A 20,856-nucleotide genomic window follows, 5' to 3' on the forward strand; every position below is an offset into this window, starting at 1 on the left:
CCACTGCTGTCTACCGTTGGACGACATGTCCCAGATCACCCATTCCCATCCAACCATCTCGTATTCCCCTATACCATGTCGCGGCGTGCGTTGACCGTCCTGCCTCATCGAAGCTTCAAGACGTTTGGTCGCCGGTCGCACGACATGAGGAAAACCCACCCCGGTCGGAGAGCTCCTACGCAGAAAGGGCAAACAGGTAGAAAAATGGGCTAGGTGAGATATGATGTCTGCCGTCATCAACCACACCGGATCTCTACCTGCGTCCTGCATGTGTTTATCGTCAGCCATGCAAGCTGGGAGCCTCCATGCGCATGCAACAGCGCTTGCACTTGCAGCCTTTCATCTCTGTTGCTCTGCCTCTCTCACACACATACACACACAGGCCCGGTCTCGTTTGTCGTCTTTCTACAACGGTTGAGGCTGAAGCATTCCTTGATATCTCCACGCCGAGAATCAACGGGGGCGCAGACGTCGAGACACACGTACCGCCGCCCCTACATGGGAAGGGATGACTTGACCTTTGCCCTCCGCCGTCACAGGCATAGGCATGCAACGCCATTCGAGAAAGAGAAGCTGCACGAACCCGTGCCTTTAAACAAGGGTTCCCCGAGCAGAGCCGGGCCTTCTCATCCCACGATTGCCCAGTCGTTCCTTAACCCACCAAGCCTCATGAAACCTCCATGGCCCCCCAAAGGAATTCTCAGCTCAGCTATCCTCGCCGGCGCCCTCCTCACTGGGTCACCCACACACACATATACACACAAACAAGGATCCGAAGCTGTGGTGCAGAGAAACCAGAAACATGTCCGGCGCACATACCTCTGTCAAGACAAGACACCATCAATGACATATGCCCTCCAGCTTTTTTCTCCTGCGGGCCTAATTCGGGCGCGCTGCATATAACACTACCATACGCCTTCAAATGCAGAAGCCGGGGAGAGGGAGGGGGCGAGGGTTCACGCCTTCCTGTTGTCCTAGAATCATTCGTTTTTGCCGGGTAGTAGCAGGCGTGGGCAATGGTTCCACGAGAGGGCAAAGACGGTCCAAGTCCAGAGCCAGAATGGCATCATGATTCCCTATCCTCGTTATTCTAGACGTTCGAGATCGCTGTGATACCTGCTGGTGCCGGAGCGCTTCTTCAACCACCTCTACCAGCCTTTATTCTACTCCTCTCGGCACCGTGTGACGTGATCTTTCACAAATGCCTCCCTTTCCCCCAAGATGCTGCTTGCTTACAAACCGTTCTCCTCTCGTCAGGGTTCTCTTGTTCGCGCCAGTAACAGAAATCGGTTGACGCGAAAGAGCGAAGGCGTGTGAGTGAGTGGGTTGGGTCGGGAGTGTGTGTGTGACCCCCGTCCCAACCTATTTACCCCTATCCCAACATTCAAAACGTAAAACGGCCCTCTTTGCAAAAAAGACATCTCATCCCAGACACCCGTCGCGTTTCTCCAAGTTTTAGCCCGCCCGGTGACACCAAACGAACTTGTCGCAATTACTCGTTCATGGCTTTCGAAAGAGGGATCCAGGGTGGTTCCCTTTTAGCCTTCTCGCAGTGTGTGTGTGTGCGCATTATCGGCGACACTGCATGAAATCCTGTACTGTGCCAACACATGAGACTCTCTTACTCTCTTACTCTCTCACTCTCTACCTGCAGTCCTGCCCCGGGTCTGCGGCTGCGGGCTCTAAATTGTCTTTTTCTTGATCTTCTATCTTGAGGGAAACTCTGTACCTTGTTCCCGTAACCTGTGTTGCAGTATCTGTACGCTGTACGCCAGTATGTGTCCTCGACTAGACTTGCCGCCGAGAACCAGAAAAACGAAAAAGAGTTCGCCGAGACAGAAACACGCATAGTCTCGTTTTCTTTTCTTGGGGTTTCTGCTCCTACTATGTAGACGTGAGCCAGTTGTACTGATCCTGTATATGTGCGATGCGGTATGCGCCATGGTCTGTTCTTTGATACTGCAGTATAACTCAGCGCGTGGCGCGACGGTCATGTGCCCAGTAATAACATACGAACATTCCTCCCTGCAGCTCGCGGAAGACAACAAGAAGGATCTAGGGGCTGAAAACAATCTTAGACCCGGAGACATATTGGCCACGTGGTGAGGATTGAAGGATTGAAGGAGGACGAGAATGAGGCTTGCCGCCAACGACCAGGTTGCGGTTTTGAGAAACTGTCCCCGGGTTCATCGGTTAGAAAATAGAGACAGAATGCCTTTCGTACGAGCATTGCAGCATCTCGATCTGTGACTGCAGCAGGTCATGTATTGGATTTTTCTTTTTCGTAAACGTGACGCATGTCTTGGTGATGTTTGGGCCACCTCGGTGTTTGCTTCTAGCTGCTTCTCGCTACTGCATGTCTTGCTTCGAGAGGCGGGTCCTCGGGGAGTTTGACGTTCCCGTTGATTCTGGCGGCGGGCAGCAACGGGATATGGACAGGTGTCCGGCGTTTGGGTTTCTGGATGTTGGCTTGGTATATCCTCATTGTCGATCATTGATTGTTTCTCTGATAAAGGGGGAGGGTTTGATTTGCTCTCTCGCGGAGTTCCGCTGCGATATATTTGCTTCTTCCGTTTGCGTTTCGTCAATGCGCTCGTTCAATGAAGTCGGGAGTGTAGAGATTTTATTGCTTTTCGGCCCCGTAGGCTGGTTCTACCCAATATCTTCCTGTGTCAGGAAGGCTTGTTATTCGGCCCTCTTGGGGCATTTTGTGACGTTCAGAGGACAGACAGTCTCCATTTTATGATGTGCGTTGACATTGCCGAAGCCGAGTGTCGACCCCAAGGTGTGACGCCAAGGACCGTAGATCAGCAGCAGGACAGTTGTCAAAAGCACTCAGATGAAATTACAAGTCAGTCTCAAGTCTCATGTGTGGTGCCTCATGACATTGTAATTCACGCAATTCAGGGCTTAGGGATACCAGAGGCAGTCAGGGTGATGAAGCCACCAGATATAGTTCATTCCTCGTGATTTTGGGGTCGATATCTTACATGTTATCTTCATTTGGGAGCATGTTTATGACATGGGAATCTTGTTCATGTAACTTCGAATGAATGTGAGATGTTCGGCTCATCGGACCACTCACGTAGTTTTGTTCTTGAACATCGAACTGGGACTCCATGATATCTGCCCCCAACGTGGCCGATTTCAACCGAACGAACGCTCAGTTGTATCTTCCGGCTATTGATGATGAACAGGATCTCATGCGTGGATAGTACTCTCACTCATTTCTTATAGGATAAATAGCAATCATTGGTCAGGCACACACGTATGTGAAATTTGTTTGATAAGAGAAGATACTGCAGACCGGCCAATAGCGCTGTAATTCCGACTTAATACTTGTTTGCAATGACTCCCTTGAGAGTCCTTCAGGTATTGAACAAGTTTCCGTTTTGAAAATTTTCATCTAAAGCTCTCAATCGTCATCGGGGTTGGGCGCTGAGGTCTGATCAGACTCACTGTCATCTAAAGGCTGAACATTATGCGACTGAAGTCGAACGACTGAATTCAGTTAGCCAACAAGTCTCCGAAAAGGTATATCTCGTCCCGTGTCAACCCTATCATGGCAGATGAGACCTAGAAATGGGAGCATATCGTACGCACTTACCCTTCCTAGCACACTCACAAGCCTGCCCCTCGGTGAGTGAATTTTGATGCACCAGGGCCGTGGTTCCTTCAAAGAACAGTTGCTTTCCAAATCATCAGCAATTGGACCCGAATGACTCAGGCCGTAACTTACATAGACAAATGTTTCCATCTTCTCTAGCTCTAGTTCGAATCGTCGGACGATGGCCTCGTCGACGCTGCTGTTTCTGAGCTGTGTGATGAAGGCGGCCAGCTTCTGGGCATCGCCCTGGCTATACCGCGTCACATTACGAATGCTGCCGAGTACGACCTGTTTAGCGTGGATGTTGTCTCGCAAGTCGTGGAGGCATGTGCTGATTTGATCCTGGTCAAGTTCCTGGGAGGGATATCTCGGGCGGGCGATTCGGATAGGGCAGTAGCCGTGCATGATGACTCTCTGTGTGTTGATTAGTAGACTACGTGAGCTTTTTCTGGAGATCTGCTGGTGGCTACAGATGCGCTGGTTCCCACGATGCGAGAGATCCCCTATATACCGAAAGGTCCAAGGAAGAGGATCTGTCTCCAGGGTCTTTGGAGAAAGATAAAGATGAGGCTACGCTGCCCTGGTCGTCCTTACGATGTTGCTCCTTTGTTCAAAGCTATCTTTTTATAAGCCGTGACTCTCAAGCTTGAGGTTCTTTGGCAGGAGGACATCGCCATCGACCTCTGATGAAACAAAGCAAAGGGTTGTCATTTGTCAATTTGACAACAATTTCATTCGAAACGTGAAGCAGAAGAACTACTATCAAACTCAGGGTTCATAATTTCATCTGAGGGACCTTAACAACCCTAGAGTGCAACCGGGAAGTCCCAGGGGCTGCTTGGTTCTCCTTTACCTTGACATGGCCAAAAGTCCTGCTTCCTGAGACTCTTTGCTGTGGATTCGCCGCATTGCGATTGCGATAAAGCAACAACGAAAACTGAACAATCAGAAACAATGAAAGCTTTGAATCATTAAAGACCACCATCATACAAAGACAACAATATGGAAGGTGACGCATTATAGACACAAGGAGCACAACCAACCAGATGCTTGTACAATACAACCAGCGCTACATAGAGTCCACGTGAATACGATATTCATTTTGAATATAAGGGACTACCATTTCCAATGAGACCGCCTAATTTTCCTGTGTCTGAGCGGCTGTATTTCCTGTGCACTTGATTACTCCTATCGAAAGCGATAGTAGCGACAGCAACAATGAGGACGGGGACGAGGATAAGGACGACTATAACGACAACGACGATAACAGAAGCGACGACGACGACGACGAAAGTACATGATTAGAGTATAGTCATGGGAAAAGTAGTCGCTCTAGCACAGAAAAAATAGGCGGTCGCTTTCCAATCTATTACACATTAATGGGTCTTTCCTCCAAGCGCTCACACCCTTCTGCCACCTCTTCAAAATGGAATGGGAATATTTGAACGATCAAGCGAGTGAGGGTATTTCCAAACGATACTCCGCCCAGTCTATGCGCCTGTCCGCACAATCAACTCCTGTTTCAAAAGAGTGTGCTCCCTTCTTCTAATGGAAATTTACGTTTCGACCGTGCAACATCGGAGCGTCGAAATACTCGTGTCGTCCATGGCGACTTGATGCCACATGCGTCGGTGACTCCTTGATATGAATGGGCTCATCCTCGTCATTTGACACCGACAAGCCCTAACATCGGAGAATCCATATGTCACTTAGACAGCAGCCGTAGCGGAAGGTGCCGCCGGGGCGGCAGCGGCCGACTTCTCAGGGAAGTGTCCTCCCTGAGGAACGCGGCCGTACTGAGTAAAGTAGAGGTTCAAGGCGTTGTAGTCCCACTTCCTGGACAGCATGAGGAAGAGCACGGAGCCGAAGGGGATCATGAAAACGTCCAAGATGCCGAAGAAGATGAAGCGAGGGGTGACGCCAATCTTGTTGCCGCCCTCGGAGACACCAAAGGCGATGGGGTAGAGCAGCCACAGGAGGTTGAAGTAGCCGGCGAGAATGAGGTAGTCGCCCGTAGTACCGACGCGCTTGGCGCCGACGGTGCCCTCGGTGAAGGTCGAGGCGGCCATGGCGAGATAGGCGATGGTGCCGAAGACGAAGAAACCCCACTTGTAGACGGAGGGCGTATAGGCGGAAACGAGGTAGCTGATGACCCAGACCCAGGAGAGGAAGACGTGCCAGGCGATGGTGGCCCAGGAAGAGTTGGATACAAGGCCGAGGAGAATGTTGACGATGGGGAAAGAGACGACCCAGTTGATGTACTTGTTGAAGAAGATTTGGCGATCCGAGACGAGTGACCATCCCAGGTCGGAGGCATTCGAGAAGTAGGTGATTGCACCGACGAGCAGGGCGATGTTGAGGAGATAGTGGAAGATCTTTTCACCGCTTCTAGGCTTGAAGGATAGTGCGAAGACGCCGAGCTGCGGTCATGTTAGAGGGTTGTTGAGGTTTGCAGATTGATGTTGGCCGACTTACGAAGACGAAGGAGTAGATGGCCACGCAGGCCCAGAGCCAGTTTGAGCCGTTTACACTGAGACGCTGCTCGACCGCAGGCGGCGGATTGATGTCGAGAGCCTCGTTCACGCGTTTTAGGAGAACACCCATGGCTGCTTGCGGTGGTAATTCTGCGGACAGCGTGTAGATTGAGCGGGATAAGAGAAGAACGGTTTATGTTGCTGTGAGATCCTAATGAGATTGACTCTAGCGGTGCTTGATGATGTTGTGTTGAAGCAGAACAGTTTGCGAAAGGCGGGAGAGGCGGAACGGTCTTATACTTTTCGTCGTGCAAAACTTCTCCCATCCTGCAGGCACTGAAGTCACCATGAGGTTCCAGAACATGAAGCACACATCAATCCTGCAAGTTCACCGTCACATCAAACTCCGAACCCGCCGACATCTGCCTCCGCCCGAAAAGAAAACCTACGATTTGAGGCCGAACTACAAGATCCCCCGTCCAATGATCTAGGCGATCAGCACAGGTCAAGGTCTCCCCGACGGATGAGACGGGCGGAAGCCAGGTGAACCATAGAAGGTTCCGCTACCGTCAGAAATCTGAGAAAGTCAGAAGACCTTCTGACTGAAGTCAGCCAAGGTCGGGGTCTGGATGCAACGGTCCTGCACGAGGGAAGAAGACGAAGTGGGCCATTGTGGGTTCCAACGAGAGGTCCGCTCCCAGGGCTGCCGGGGAGCGACCCTGGACCAGAGTCGTAGCTTGTTTAACGTTGTTCCAATCCAGTGCGTCCAGGTGTGAAGGTGCCGTGGGAAGGTGCGATGAGTCGATGATGGGACCAGAAGTGACAAGGGTTTTTGTGAGCGCCAGAGCCGCTTGCATCGGAGATATCCCGGTACTCACCTGCGGGAGTGCCTGACCATGACACCGAGAAGGGTGATGGCGGGGGTCAGGCAGTCAGGCTAGGCAAATTGTATCGTTGCTTCATCTCACCCTTACACAGAAAAGATCTCAATTCTTAGATGAAAGGCGTAGTCATAATCGAAAGCTTGTATTGAACGGTAGTTGTCGCAGAGATGTGGCACGCCGGCTCTCGAGTACAAGCGCACCTTGGAACTTCATGACATGTAGGGGTCCTTGGATTGTCAATCAGACTTCAGACTACTTGCTTGGTAACTTGAGTTTTGAAGCCGACAGGAGGACTAGTGTGTACCGTAGTAGTCATATTGCTTCGAAGTGTGGGGGACGAAACCAAATGCCGACCTATAGAGGTGAATGCACAGACGCACCGTTCGCCATTTGCTACCCAAGACAAGAGAGACGACCCTTGTCGCTACTCGGGAGTGACCTGATGATCGTGACAACAGAAAGTGAGGGAAACCTTGCGATGGGAAAAACTGCAGAATGGCGCTTCCCGAGACCCAATTATTTCCCGCGTGGTTCGGCATTGGTGGGAGGTGCCGCTACTGGAAAGATTGATAATCCTAGAGGACAAATGAGAAAGATTTTCCAAGAGGAAGCTATGACATCGTTTTGATGCCAACCTGCATGCCAATGGCACGTGGTGCTCGGTATCCAAAGGATGACCCGCTCCGGGATCCCCGGCCGGCCTCAGCCGGCGGACGTTCGGGACTATCGGAACTAGCCCACGTCCTCTTTGTCCGATGACTAAAGGGTACATTTTCTAGACTCATACTATTCATTGCCTTCGGTCGGTGAACCAGCGGCGTCTGCCTTCAGCTGAGACGAGGCTTCAAAGTTGAATTCAATGATGGGGGGTCGACGTTGCCTTCCACCATCGCACCACTGCCACCCACCAATGGTCTCCCATTCCCCTCTGGCCTGGATACTGATTGTTTAATTGTCTTGTAATATGCGACCTCGAGCTCAGAGCCCTCGAGTCAACACATAAAAGTTTCAAGATGATAGCGGGGTATCAACGAACCCAAGAGAGTCTGTCAGATGAAGGTATCGCGGCGTACCTTCAAGCCAAACCATCTCGGCCTCGCGCGCTTATTCGTTTCTTGTGACCGGGTAGCACACGGGAAGCTACACCACCAAGCGCCATGGCGGCCGGTAGTTGGGACGCAGCGAGCGCCGCACCACAGATTCAGCAGGCGGTTTCTCGATGAGTCGCTCCTCGTTCGCATGCAACCATCCCTGTCTGTGATGGGGAGGTCCACACCCTCACGTCATGCCACCAAGACCCCTGCGCACCCCGAACGACGACCCTGCCGTCGATCGTTGACCCGGTTTGGACCCTTGCACATGCAGCGCCGCCCATTGAACCTCTGGTGGATCCCCCGCCCAACGGCTCGAATCCCACTACCTACCGAAACTTCTTCTTGGTTGTTGGCGGGCTTTTCCAGAGCTTTCTTCTCTGGATCCTCTCGTGATCATCAGATCACATGGAGATGAACTCATCCGCAGCTTCCGGCACACCGATCGTCGAATAGCATCTTGTCACCAGTGGCAGCTTGGGCAGTTAACAACGATGATTAGCATACACATCGGCTAACATGCTCAATGAACGTCTCTCGGCAGTCACCGAAGGGACCTCGAAGTATATCTTGCAATTCTATGGTCTCGGAGTTAGTGGTCAGAGAACTCCTTCACCTACAGGCGTTGACGTCCGAAATTCCGCTACCAAGTGAGACAGCAGCCGAGATCCTCCGCAAGATGTAACCTCGCCGTACTATGCAGTAAGATGAGTAAGAACTCAATCCACTCGCACCTAACGTCTCTCGGAGAATTGTTTTCTGAGACTTTCTGATGTAGGTTTTGATAGCTCGTCAAAATGACGAAGAAACTCCGAGATACGCAGCAGGGCTGGGGCATGGATACTAAATTTCATTACCCGGTCTTTGTGACCATACCAGTAGGTGGGAAGGAAATCTCTTCGTAGCAACCACATCAAACTCAAGCGAACGTCAGGATATAAGGCTTATGTCCTGTGGCACGTCTGACAACAACGTCAGCAACAAGTTCACGTTCCTTAGTGGTCGAAGATGGTCTCATCTCAGTGCTGAGAGTGACTGACGAAAGGCACCATTTATCCTACACCATGGACCGAGGAATGTTTGCAGAATCCGAAGTATGCCTGTGCTTCATTCATCATGTACTGTTGTACCGTATACAGTATCCCTGCAGCAAAAATCTCCATGTACAGTCTATCGTACATTCATATGAATCGGTCGATCCAACACCCTTGCCTACTTCTAATAACTGCTGACCTGCTTCATTTGCCAAACAGCGCTCTTAGCCCTTTCCCTCACGTCTAGTTCACAATCGTCCTCTAAGCCCTCAAGTTTGGTAAGGAAACCTAATTTCTTCAGCTCGTAAGCTCTCTGCGCGCATGCGCGCGCATCGCTCTCATCATCCTGCCATGTCAGGTTGCTGATCAGATGGCAGAGAGCCACCCGTACTTCCTTGTCCTTGCTGTTAAAATGGTTCGCAAGGAGTTTGAGTAGATCTGTCTGGGCGATCACCAGCTGCCGATGCTTTGGGATACTCGCAGCCATATGAACCAGAATGAATACAACTGCTTCGATGATCTTTGCCTGAGGGTAGAGCACCCGGGCCTCGCGTCCCGCGGCAGATCCTACCGAGCGTCTCGACGTGGGATGGAGGACCTTGGCCTGAAGTTTTCTGGCCAGTATGTCGAAGAACCTGTCCTGCCCAAGCTCGCTGAACAGGTAGTCAATCATCTCCGTGGTCTCGTTCGCCGACTCTGTGCTAGAGCCAGAACCAGCCGCCCCGATCAGGTTTCTGATGAAATCAAGCCCTTGCTCCTGGATGGCGAGGTCGTCATTCCGTGCTTTTCTGAGTGGGTTGAGTTCAGCCTCGCGCAAGGCTGCTAGCCTGGCTTCTGTTTGCCGGAACTTAGCAGGACGCTTCCCATCTACGTCTTGTGGTGGGATGCTGGAGCTCAACCAAGACCGAGATAATGAATCCGGCTGATCCATCTCCACATCGCCATCCATGTCGTCGCCAACGTCTATAGCATTCTGCTTGTCCATCTTTGACCTCGCGAGGAAAAGTGCATCGTCCTCGGTATCATCGCAGATGAGCTGCACAAGCCAACCGGATTCAAGCTCCTCTAGACATTGTTTCTTGGTCTCGGGATCAACGGCATGGACGAAGTGCTTCAATGCCCATAGGGCGTTGAGTCGTAACGCAGCGTTGAGCGAGTGTGCGTGCTCACACAATATTTTCATTACGCCCTTGTCGGCCAGGACCTAGAACGACCATTAACACCGATTTTCTTAAATGATCTCGGCTTGCAACTTACTTCTCTCATTGGACTCACTTCGGTGACCAAATTGCAAATCGCAGCGGTTGCAGCAATTTGGACGTCCACGTTCGGGTGCCTGAGGAAACGGTATAGGGGGACGGCGACTGCGTAATCGACCAAGGAAGTCCTCAAAATACTCACGGAACGCGACAGCATTCTGACTGCATGACAGCCAGCAATCAGCACAGACAGGGGATTGCTTCCGTATCCAGAGTTGTGATCTGATGCAGAGGCGTCGGGTACAAGTCCATCTGGCTCGCTATTCTTCGAACGGTCCTTTGGATTTGAGGGCTTTCCAGGTGTCGGCGAAAGTGACTGAACAATATGGGCTACGACGTCCTGTTCAACAAAGGCTTTGCGATACTCGTCCTTGCCAGCCGCAAGTGCTCCAATCGCCTTGAGTGCGCTTTCACGCATTCTTACTTTGTGCGCCAGGAGCGGAGGTTGTCCTTCTGGCCCTAGGGCACACGACGGATAGGTACTTTCCAACTCCATGCCCGTGTCCGCCTGGGGTGACCATAACTTAGCGTACGCTGACGGTGGAATCGGCTCATACGCATCTTTCAGAAGCTTGCTAAAGGACTTGACAGCGCCGCAATCATAGGCCGCTTTCTGGAGGTGTTCGCTATCCGTGATCATGCGAGCCAGTATCGCCGGTGTCCGCTCCAGGACCGTCCATTTCATAGCCGTGTCCGCGTCAACCAAAGGAGACTTAACCACTGGTGGCGATGCCTGAAGTTGATCTAGCATGTCCATAAGCACAGGGACCACGAGGAGGCCAAGACTGGTTTCTCTTAGATGCTTGCTGCCAAAACCGGATCTGAAGAGCGTTGTCAGAAGGTTGGCGGCCATCAATCGTTCCACGTTCTGACGTGTCCTGACCAAGAGAATGAGCCATGGGATGAGTGGAGTCTCCTGGTCCTCCTCGGGTTCGCCTTCGTTGCCAAATAGCTCAAACCGTGAAGCCTCCCAAACTGACGCAGTTGAACTGTACTTGCTCGCCGCAGAGCGGGCGCGCTCTCGGGCATCGGAAACACCCAGAGAGGGAAAATGTGACTGCTGAGAGCCAGAGAGTCGCCCCTGGTGTATTGGAATAGCAGGAAGGAGATAATCCATAGCACTAAGACTTTGCTGGCGCGCATACCCCAGGCCGCTGATTTCGAGCGAGTTCCAAGGAGCTCGAATCTCCTTGGACGGTGTGAACTTCAGAGACGGGAAAATAGCCATAATGGCCGGAGAGCACAAAAGCATACAAGCCCTGAAGCGTGAGTCCGAAATGATGGTAGCTAAAGCCTCCAAGATAGGTACCAAGTTGGAAGTCGAAGGTTCCGGTTCGGGGAAGAAATCAGACGTGTGATCCACTCGCCCGAATACTTCAGCGTATGGAATAACATGCCCTTGGCCAATAGCGATACTCGCCAGTCTTGTTGCGAGTGAGTCGAGAACATCAGAATTCGCCAGGGCAAGCTGATGCCTCTCCTCTCGACAAAGTTTACTGATTATGTTCGCTACCAACGCGATCTGGGTCTGTTGTGCCGCGGTGTTAGATGCGCTTGACAATATCGCATTCAAAGACTCGATGTGTTCGGGCGCAAAGACGGCCTCGGCCAAGGCCTGTGTATCCACTGGTGAGTCGGGCGTTGCAAGTGCAGAAGACTCGACGATATTGAGCAGCGCGCGGAGGGCCGTGGTAACGAGCAAGGGAGCATTCGAAATCGGGCAGACGTTCGCTAGCAAAGCAGGTAGGGCACCGGCAGCCAGGATTGGCTCGACAAACGCAGTTCCTCCTGAAAACATTCAAGTTAGCATGCGATTAGAAGAAGATCGTGTCAGGATGGAAACGCACCATTGGCGAAGCTTGCCAGAAGCTGGAGAGCCTGGAACCTTACGGTCTCCTCCTCACTTATCGATCGCGGGCTGCCATGGGGGGCACCGTCCTTGCCATTCACCTTGGCTGGTGACCGGGCAGCATTGAGTATCTTGACGATGCGTTCCAGCACGCCGCGCCGAGCCCACTGCTCCTTCTTTTGCGCATGGCCAACAATGTCATTCTTGAGGGCCCGCAGCGCACTTGTCTGTTCGATATAGCTCCTCGCGCTGAGGATCTGGGAAAGAATCGGAGGACTCGAGGACCGGGCCATGATGGAAGAATTTGGTGATGATGTGGGGAAAGGACCTCGGCTCTCTGCTGTCAACTTCAACCAGCACGTCGTGTGCTTGCAAGGACGAAGTGGTGCGGCGGCGACGGAGCTTGCGTCAGAGGCCAAGGTCCATGCAAATGGTCGAGTGTCAAGCAGAAGCGGTTTGAGCTTCGCACAGCGTTGCCAAGCGTTTTCTCAGAGCGCCTAGAAATGCAATAATCGATGATGTCCTCGAACGGAGGGGAGGGATGTCGTGAGAGAGTCGTTGGCAGTGGTTACTCAAGATGCAGATGAGCCGGGAAGTCGCCCGCAAGATGGACCACGATTAATCACGTCAAGGCCGATAGGTATCGGTAGGCTGGGAGACTGACTGGGTACCAGTGCCAGTTGGCGGCACCGGGGATGGCCAAGGCACGTGCACTGCACATCGCAACCAACCGTTTTCAGAATCCTCACATGCTAGCTGAAGCTTGGGGCAGCGTGGCAGCGTTGGTTAACACCGGTCCATCGTCAATGCAACGATTCCTGCCACCACCTTTCGACTCATGCCGGATCGGTGCTAATGGAGCATGATTCTCAGAACGAACTTGCTGGAGGTTGGAAGCTTATGGGGATTTCATCTTGACAATATGCACCCTCTCGCAAGCTGCATTGAACCACGACTTTTATTAGATGTTGATGCAGTTCCCAATCTGTCTCACTCTTGAAGTGTCTATCCACTGTTATGATTCACACAGAGAATGTTTCCGGAAGGAGACGAATTAAAGTTTACTGGCACGTCCCCAGTTAGCTTACCCGGAGTGAGTAGGCCAATATGACGGAGCAAAAACACTCGAAGGGCATCACGTGATGGAGTCGTGTTCCGTCGTCCTCATTGGCGCAATCGGTTTAGCGCGTCCGACTTTTACGGCTGGTTCTCGGTCGGTGAAATCGGAAGGTTGTGGGTTCGAGTCCCACATGAGGAGAGCGCGTTTCTTTTTGTGTGTTTAACAGCTATTATCTTGAGAACTTTTGCTCCTTTTTGCCTGTTTTTGGTTCTCTCTTCTCTCAGTAGTTAATCAGCCTCGATCTAATGAGCAAATATAGTGTAGAGAGGTTATTTAAGTTCTAGTAGCAGACACGCAGTTCAGATGAGAAAAGTGTGAGGAGCGATTCGCTGTCAAGCCCTCAGCGGAAACTTAGTCGCACAATACAACGGTTCCCGCGATGCGTCTTCCTGGTGCAGAGAGCAGAAGTCGATGGCCAATATAGTTTGTGAGCCGCGCTGGTAAGCGTGGCCCTTTACGAGGCACTGTTCAACCCACGCGGAACGGAACGAGTAATTAACTTCCACACAGCGGAGTTGCCAATTCCTCTAGGTGTGCGAGACCATGAGAAGCAGCGCTGGAGCGGGGCATTCCACAGCATCGGATGTTATGTGCCTAGTCTCATTGAGACAACCTGGTCTGGACGTTGTCAGGGTTCCGTCATCGTGAGAAAAGAGAAATATCGAGCCTCTGCGTCACTGAATAGCGCGTATGCAATATGCTACTGCGTACAAGCCGTTCACTTGAGCGGGCAGACGCGTTGGCCGCCGCTTAACTAAGGTCAGGCAGATTGAGAGTAGGTAAAGTTGACTCGGGTCCCATCGTGTCACCCGAGGCGGCGCATCGCGGTACTCAGCCAAAAGCACCGGGATATCTGACGCAAGATAACTGACATCTGACGACTTTACAGTGATTTTGGGACTAGGGACTCCGTGACAGCGGCAAGCAAAGCTGGGGCATCGGAGATCAGCAGCAGGGGTGTACATGATAAGGAGAGGGCGCGAAAAAATCGCAGCGGCAGCTGACGGCACGTTGTGTCGGTGAGGGTTCCCATACGTTCAGTCGGGTCTACCTTACCACAGGGCAGATACGAAGAGGAAGAAGTTTAATCCAAAGAGATTCTCTTCCTTGGAACCTTATGTCAATGCAGATGGACGTATAATAGAATGCGCAGTGATATTGCATTAGTAAGGTACCTTGACTACCTAGCATCTTGTTGTTGTGCCCCAGGTACCTACGGAACACTACCTAGGCAACTTCTTCTGTTGTTCGAGGAAGATGAGAAGAAAAGGGCAAAGAAGATTGAGCCTCCCAAACGGCGCTTCCGGCTCCAGACCAGGCATCGCAAGCAGCCAGAACCTTGTCAGCACCTGGCCGGGAGGCTGTAGAAGGGTTGCACCGCTGGCCTAAAAGCGACTTTAGCGGCGTCTCTCGGTGTCCAGAACCAGAAGGGCGGCCCACCATCAGGGCCTCAGTGCAAAAATGGTACAATCAGCGGCCCTCAAAAATTAGAGAAAAAATCCTCAGAGGTGTCTTTTACCTCAATTGTCCCCTCCCCCTTCCCCTTCCCCCCTCTTCCATGCTGCATGGCGCAGATAAGTAGGTACTACCTAAGGTACCTACCCAATGGAAGGCAGCGAATACCAGTAGCACCACTGGCACGTTTTTGCGTGTCCAGGTGTCAAATCCCCCCCACCAAACCCACCACAGACGACTGGTTGGCACCAGAGGCGTCAATGTAAGTCTTGGCTCCGGTGCCGAGACCGCAGAAAATCAGATTCGCGCGTCCTCCTCCTCCACACATGGCATGCCAATCCCACTGACTGACGGCGACCAGTCCAGTTTCCCGACATTTGGGGCCTTGCCTTACTGTTGCGCTGGTACCTTGCCTGTTACTGCTGGTGCCGAATGCCGTCTACACCTAAGGGATCTTAGCTGCCTCTGATGGTCTGAACCATTCACGCGATTCAATCCAGTGCATCCGCGGAACCTGGATCTGGAACCCAAAGAACCACCAAACTACCTACCGCGGCGGCGAATACCAAGCGTCGACTACTTACTAAACCATCCCAGTTCCATGTGGGCAAACGATGCCCCCCTCGTCCCGATTTTTCGACGTGTGGTAATCTGATCTTGGCTTTGACAATCTGCAAATCTGAGCCGACCCCAGCCAAACCTATCCAACCCAGCCCGTTAAACTATCAACCTAACCTTACCTACCTTACCTTCCTACCACTGGCGAACACACCCCCTCGGCCTGCCTCCTCAGTACCCATCGACTGGCGACTACGGCTGTCGACCCTCGCCCGCCCGCTTCTTCGACCCACGATGCGCCCGAGACCATGTTGACAACATCTCCCATCGTGGCCAGCTCCGCCAATGCGTCGCCCAGCAGCTTTCATTATGCCCCTACGCGCTCCTCCCCGCACTCGTCTCCTGCCCGGCTTTCGGCCCCTTTGCCGCGGCGGCACTCTGCATCCAGATCCTCCCCGTCCACCTCAATGACCTCACCCTCCCAACCACGCCCACGACAATATGTAGCTGTCGATGCCGGCACTCAATACTCTCCCATGGAGTCTCCGAATCACCAGCCCCAGGCACACCCGACAGAAGGTGTCGCCGATGCCCCGCGCACCTCAGTGCCCGCCACGCCCGCCGAACCCCCACCAGCGCCGCGTCCTCAACCGATAGACCCTTCCGCGCCTCTGCCGCGACCCCAACCTCAGCCGACAACGCAAACGCAGACTGTCGTGCCTCCTACCGTACGGCAGTCATCAGTCACCATTGCCTCACCTGGCAAGCGACGGAACTCCCAAGACCCCGCCATCGCGCAAGCGAGCGCATCCGGCGCCGGCGAATCTTCGAGCGCGGCTAAGCGCCCCAAGCCAACAGCTGGGCCGGCCAAGGTACTGCCACTGCGGTATGAGCTGTGCGGTGTCGAGGATATGGTTGTTTTGATATCACACATGCTATCTGAACTCATCGAGACCAATGACGCCCTGGCTCTTCGCTCTGGCAGCCTGACTCGGTTCCACTCGAGGTAAGCAAAAAAAGGCGCTTCGTATCCTTTTGATATCTATGTATGCTTACTGATATGTTGCGCAGGACGACACCGAGCATTTCTGTACTTGACTACCTGAACAGACTAGCGAAACACGCGACACTGACACCGCCGCTGCTGCTGTCCATGGTCTACTACATTGATCGACTATGTGCCTTATATCCAGAATTCACCATCAACACGCTCACTGTACATCGCTTCCTGATTACGGCGGCCACAGTCGCGGCCAAGGGCTTATCGGACTTGTTCTGGAACAACACTACATATGCGCGAGTGGGAGGCGTTAGGGTAGCCGAACTCAAGCTGCTGGAACTAGAGTTTCTGTACAGGGTAGACTGGAAGATCGTCCCTAACCCCGAAGTACTCGTCGCATACTATCGGGGCCTAGTTGAACGCTGCCCCGGGTATGCTCTGCAGGATGAGGATGCGGTCGTCGAGGATGAAGACTCTGACGAGGTTGACGACGAGGATGGGTCGACCGAAATTTCAGATGGCGGCGGTGACGACAGTGGGGACTCGCCCGATGATGAGAGCCCCGCGAAGTCGCCGCCACCTGACGCAGCAGGTGCGGCATCATAAGCTGCTTACGGATGCCGGGGGTTCTGATCTACAACATGAGGCGTGGTTTTCTTTGGTTGTTCCTTTAAAAAGGGGTGGGCAGCTGCCCTTAGAGGCATGGCAAAGTGGCGTTTGGACAGGCGGTATCATTTTAACGCTCAATGAGTGATAGCGGTAATGAAATACCACACTTTTCTGATTTCATATGAGAATGCTTGCGGCGTGTCGAATTCTCTAGATTGGGCATGGGACTGCTTTCCCGTGGTATTTCTTAAAATATTCCCCGTGTCTTGGCCACAAATTCGATGCCGCCATCGGTCGTTCATCTAGGTGCTGCTCATTTCTGTGCTGCGTTAGGTAGCTGTAAATCTGCCGGACTAATCCCGCATCCGAAGCTGGGCCCCCCAGAACCTCTCCTCCAACAACCCCCGTCTCCTTCAATCAGCGCCATCACCCAGGCCACCGAATCCGACGACTGAACGGGTGCAGAGAAACCGAAAAATCATGCGCGCGACATCGTTCCTGTCGGCGCTCTTCGCGGCGACCCTCGCCGCCGCAGCTGAGGCGCGCCTCGCCAAGATCTACGTCGAGCCAGTCTCTCTCGCCGCGAGCAAGTCGCCCTCCTTCCTCGCCGAGGTCGAATACGACGCAAAGCAACCCGCCGAGGCGACCGTATCGTCTTTCGAGTTTCCCGAGCTGCCCGAGGACGGCGCGAAGCTCGTGCGCATAGGCGTCTACGATACCGCGACGAAGCAATGGACGTCCTCCGTGTCGGTGGCCTCGACGGAGAACTTTGCCAAGGGGTACCAGCCCAACATCCTCCTGAGCGTGGACGCTGAGGGCAACGTGGTTGGAGCGGGCTTGAAGGGCGTCAGGATCGATGCGGGCGCGACGAGGGACTTCGGGCCGCAGGCTGTTGTTCGGGTTACGGGACAGGGCAAGACACCGGAGCTGAACAAGCCTGTTGTACTGAGTCCTGAGGGAAGGAAGGTCGTCCAAGAGGAGAAGACCCTCTTCCAAAAGTATACCATTCATCACAATCGGGTGTTCTTGAGCTTAAGGCTAACGTCGGCACAGGTACTGGTGGCTGATTGCGATCGTTGTCCTCATGACGGTCACGGGCGGCGGCGATGGAAAACAGACGACGATATAGAGGATGGCAGCATTGATGAATACCCGTTGATTGATGTTTTATACTGCATTAGACCGCAAGATCTGTTCAAGCGAAGCTGTGCTTAGGTGTCCCGGCGGTGTTCTCACCCGATTCGAATCCGTAACCCCTTCTGTCACTGTAAAACTGGCTGACTTGACGCATCGGCGGGTGCAGAAGGTATCCTTCTTCCTAAGTCTAGCGGTGTACTCTTATCGGGAACCTTGGACTCAGAGCCCAGGCTATAGAGACTTGCGTGCACTAAATATGGGGAGGTCTACAAGTCCAGTTGCCAATGGTTGAACAAGAAACAGAGCTTTAATCCTGTCTGATGCCGCATCTCATATCGATCGCTCAGCCTGGAGCCTTCAGTTGACAGCCTACCGCAAGCCTTCTATCGCCTTCCGTCTTCCAGACAGCTCTGACAGGGACTGACAAGGCACGTGTGGTATGGCTTTTGTGGCGCTAATCCTGCCCGGGACTAGCGCCGTTGCTAAGAGACATGCAAACCACTGCTAAAAGCTGGGACCTGCTGGGGAAGGTACGATCGAATTGATAAAATCCGCCGCCTACCTTACCTTGACCGGCGCAGCTTCACCTCCACTTTCCATCTACACCCACGCTATCCCACCCGATTCTTTCCACAACCGCAATACTTACGTTAGGTCAACGGCAATCGCCTTTTCGTCGCCTAAGCTTTACTAAACAATCTTCCCTCTCTAACACTTTCAAACAAACACAATGGCCGCCGAGAACTCCGTCACCGACCCTACCACCGAGCTCGAGAACAAGGGCAAGGGCAAGGCCGTCGCCAGCGAGGAGCCCGTCGAGCAGAGCGAGGCCATGGACGAGGATGATGATTCTAGCGAAGAGGAGGAGGCTAACGAGGTACTTACTTCCCAATCTTCCCCCTTAGTGTTTGCGCGCAAGCTAACGTTAAAAAAAAAAACAGACCGCTGAGCCTGGTAAGAGCTGATTACCGCGTCGCCTACAGCGCAAGACTTTTCCCACGACCACGACTAACGATTGGGTTCACAGTTGACGAGGACGATGGTATGGACGAGATCGACCTGAACAACATCGTTGAGGGTGGTCGCCGCACCCGTGGCCGTGTCATCGACTTCGCCAAGGCCGCCGAGGAGAACCCTGCCGACGACGAGGACGATGAGGAGGACGATGACTTCCAGGCGCCTGCCGACGACTCCAAGATGGAGGAGGACTAAGCGATTCCTCGCCACGCCTCAACTCGTCTTGCTTGCAGCCACCAACACACAAGGTGGCACGGTTACGGTTATGGAAACGAACAGCACATCAGAAAACGGAATGGGGGGTTATACAAAAGTTTTACGTGGGCTTAGGGGTTGCTCGCTTTTGATGACGGCGTGTCCGGTGATTGGACACATGCAGCAGGCAACGGTGGATGGATATTGCCCGTTTGGACGGCGTTTAGAGACGAGTTGGTCTGCTGTCTCGCCCGCCCAGGGAACCTTAGGTGGGATGGAATGTCTCTCATTCTACCTACGCTGCTCTGCCCGCGGGCGTCAATACCCCGACCATGAGTGCTATGGAAACGAATACATGCAAACACTGAACGGCCATGTGCGAAGTAGACGTGATCAGATCAACAGTGATGCTAGTAGTTAATGCTGGTGTGAAGGAGGTAACCGGCGTTATGCGTTGATGCAGGTCCCAGTAGCCGTCCCTCGCAGCAATTTTTCATTAGCTGTCCAACGGGGATTTATCCACATGAAAGCTGCCAGCTCGATCGCTGATTCATGCATGAAGCGGCCTAGATCCGATCGAGGGACCAGCACTGCCTTGGCAAATGGCAAGTACGTAGTCACGCAGCTTTCCTTTCTGCGAATAATTCTGCAAGGCACCGCAAAGCAGACAGGACGAACCGATCCATCCGTTGCAGGTCGAGTTTGGCACAGCTGACGGGACGGACCATTAAGACGGATTTCTAAGCTCTAGGTAGGGTCGTCGGGACCCGACGAAACGCGGTGCGGCCACTGACTGCGCTAGAACCACTTCAACATCTTGGACGAGTGCTGCTGAATGAATGAATGTAGGCAGCGGGGGAAAGCTGGCCGGTGTCAGACGGCGTGCAATTTAGGGGACTTTACCACAGACGGTTCAAGGAACCCGCCCGCCGCTTGCACGTTCTGGCCCTTCCACCATCGTTCTTTAGGTTATTGTCACTGCTTTCGATTGGACAACGGGAAGACACGTACAAGAGCCTGGAAAGCACTTACGTTTTGCCTCCGAGAACAGGACCTCTCGCAGCAGGACAAATAGGTCGCATCCAAATTGACCACCTTACACGCCTGCTTATTTCTCCGTTCCCACGATGGTATCTTACAACTGAACATACTTGAGCTACTCATCTCCCTCGTCGATCTCGACTCCACGACCCGGGCCATCTCTCGTCATATTTCCCCTTTCCCACACATTAGCTTGCCTTTCTCAACAGGGGTGTTGACGGCCCAAGAGAAAAGCCAAAGACGTCAGTGGACAGGACTGCCGCTACGGAAGTCTTGCCAAATAAAATTAAAGATCGCCCAGCCGTCATAAACATACCCCGGCACGCACCGAAGCGACGACCCAGGCCGACCGGGCCATTCGACCTAGCAACGACCAGCCTTTTTTTTCTTCGACGGCTGGAAGACGGGGCAAGGACTTCTTGAATTTTTTCCCTTCTTTGACACAAGACACCCCTTTTGGCATTCCGCATAGAGACAACCCGCGATCCGAACGACGGCGCCCGGATTTCCGTGTTGCGCGCGCGAT

At 53.0% G+C, this 20,856-nt stretch overlaps 6 protein-coding genes across 6 annotated transcripts; 3 read left to right on the plus strand and 3 right to left on the minus strand.

Moving 5' to 3' along the window:
• Window positions 1-3,479: 3,479 nt before the first annotated feature.
• CGCS363_v002707 (uncharacterized protein) lies at window positions 3,480-4,012 on the minus strand (the record flags this gene model as incomplete). Its single annotated transcript, XM_036634556.1, has 3 exons — window positions 3,480-3,487; window positions 3,608-3,689; window positions 3,740-4,012. 3 exons carry the CDS (start codon window positions 4,010-4,012, stop codon window positions 3,480-3,482), a joined length of 363 nt encoding a protein of 120 aa, XP_036499762.1.
• Window positions 4,013-5,316: 1,304 nt separating this feature from the next.
• CGCS363_v002708 (Protein FDD123) lies at window positions 5,317-6,211 on the minus strand (the record flags this gene model as incomplete). Its single annotated transcript, XM_036634557.1, has 2 exons — window positions 5,317-6,027; window positions 6,083-6,211. The coding sequence occupies 2 exons, from the start codon at window positions 6,209-6,211 to the stop codon at window positions 5,317-5,319; spliced, it is 840 nt and encodes a 279-aa protein (XP_036499767.1).
• A 3,063-nt stretch (window positions 6,212-9,274) lies between these two features.
• On the minus strand, window positions 9,275-12,491 carry CGCS363_v002709 (Uncharacterized protein; the record flags this gene model as incomplete). Its single annotated transcript, XM_036634558.1, has 3 exons — window positions 9,275-10,294; window positions 10,348-12,137; window positions 12,197-12,491. 3 exons carry the CDS (start codon window positions 12,489-12,491, stop codon window positions 9,275-9,277), a joined length of 3,105 nt encoding a protein of 1,034 aa, XP_036499766.1.
• A 3,376-nt stretch (window positions 12,492-15,867) lies between these two features.
• Window positions 15,868-16,937, plus strand: preg (Nuc-1 negative regulatory protein preg; the record flags this gene model as incomplete). The annotated part of the gene is made up of 2 exons (XM_036634559.1): window positions 15,868-16,337; window positions 16,403-16,937. 2 exons carry the CDS (start codon window positions 15,868-15,870, stop codon window positions 16,935-16,937), a joined length of 1,005 nt encoding a protein of 334 aa, XP_036500783.1.
• Window positions 16,938-17,420: 483 nt separating this feature from the next.
• CGCS363_v002711 (uncharacterized protein) lies at window positions 17,421-18,069 on the plus strand (the record flags this gene model as incomplete). The annotated part of the gene is made up of 2 exons (XM_036634560.1): window positions 17,421-17,938; window positions 17,994-18,069. The coding sequence occupies 2 exons, from the start codon at window positions 17,421-17,423 to the stop codon at window positions 18,067-18,069; spliced, it is 594 nt and encodes a 197-aa protein (XP_036500784.1).
• Window positions 18,070-18,807: 738 nt separating this feature from the next.
• On the plus strand, window positions 18,808-19,289 carry CHZ1 (Histone H2A.Z-specific chaperone CHZ1; the record flags this gene model as incomplete). Its single annotated transcript, XM_036634561.1, has 3 exons — window positions 18,808-18,954; window positions 19,019-19,031; window positions 19,105-19,289. 3 exons carry the CDS (start codon window positions 18,808-18,810, stop codon window positions 19,287-19,289), a joined length of 345 nt encoding a protein of 114 aa, XP_036500785.1.
• Window positions 19,290-20,856: the final 1,567 nt, after the last annotated feature.

Source organism: Colletotrichum siamense, assembly GCF_013390195.1.
Source record: "Colletotrichum siamense strain Cg363 chromosome Unknown KSG_Cg363_contig02, whole genome shotgun sequence".
In the NCBI taxonomy this organism is placed as follows: domain Eukaryota; kingdom Fungi; phylum Ascomycota; class Sordariomycetes; order Glomerellales; family Glomerellaceae; genus Colletotrichum; species Colletotrichum siamense.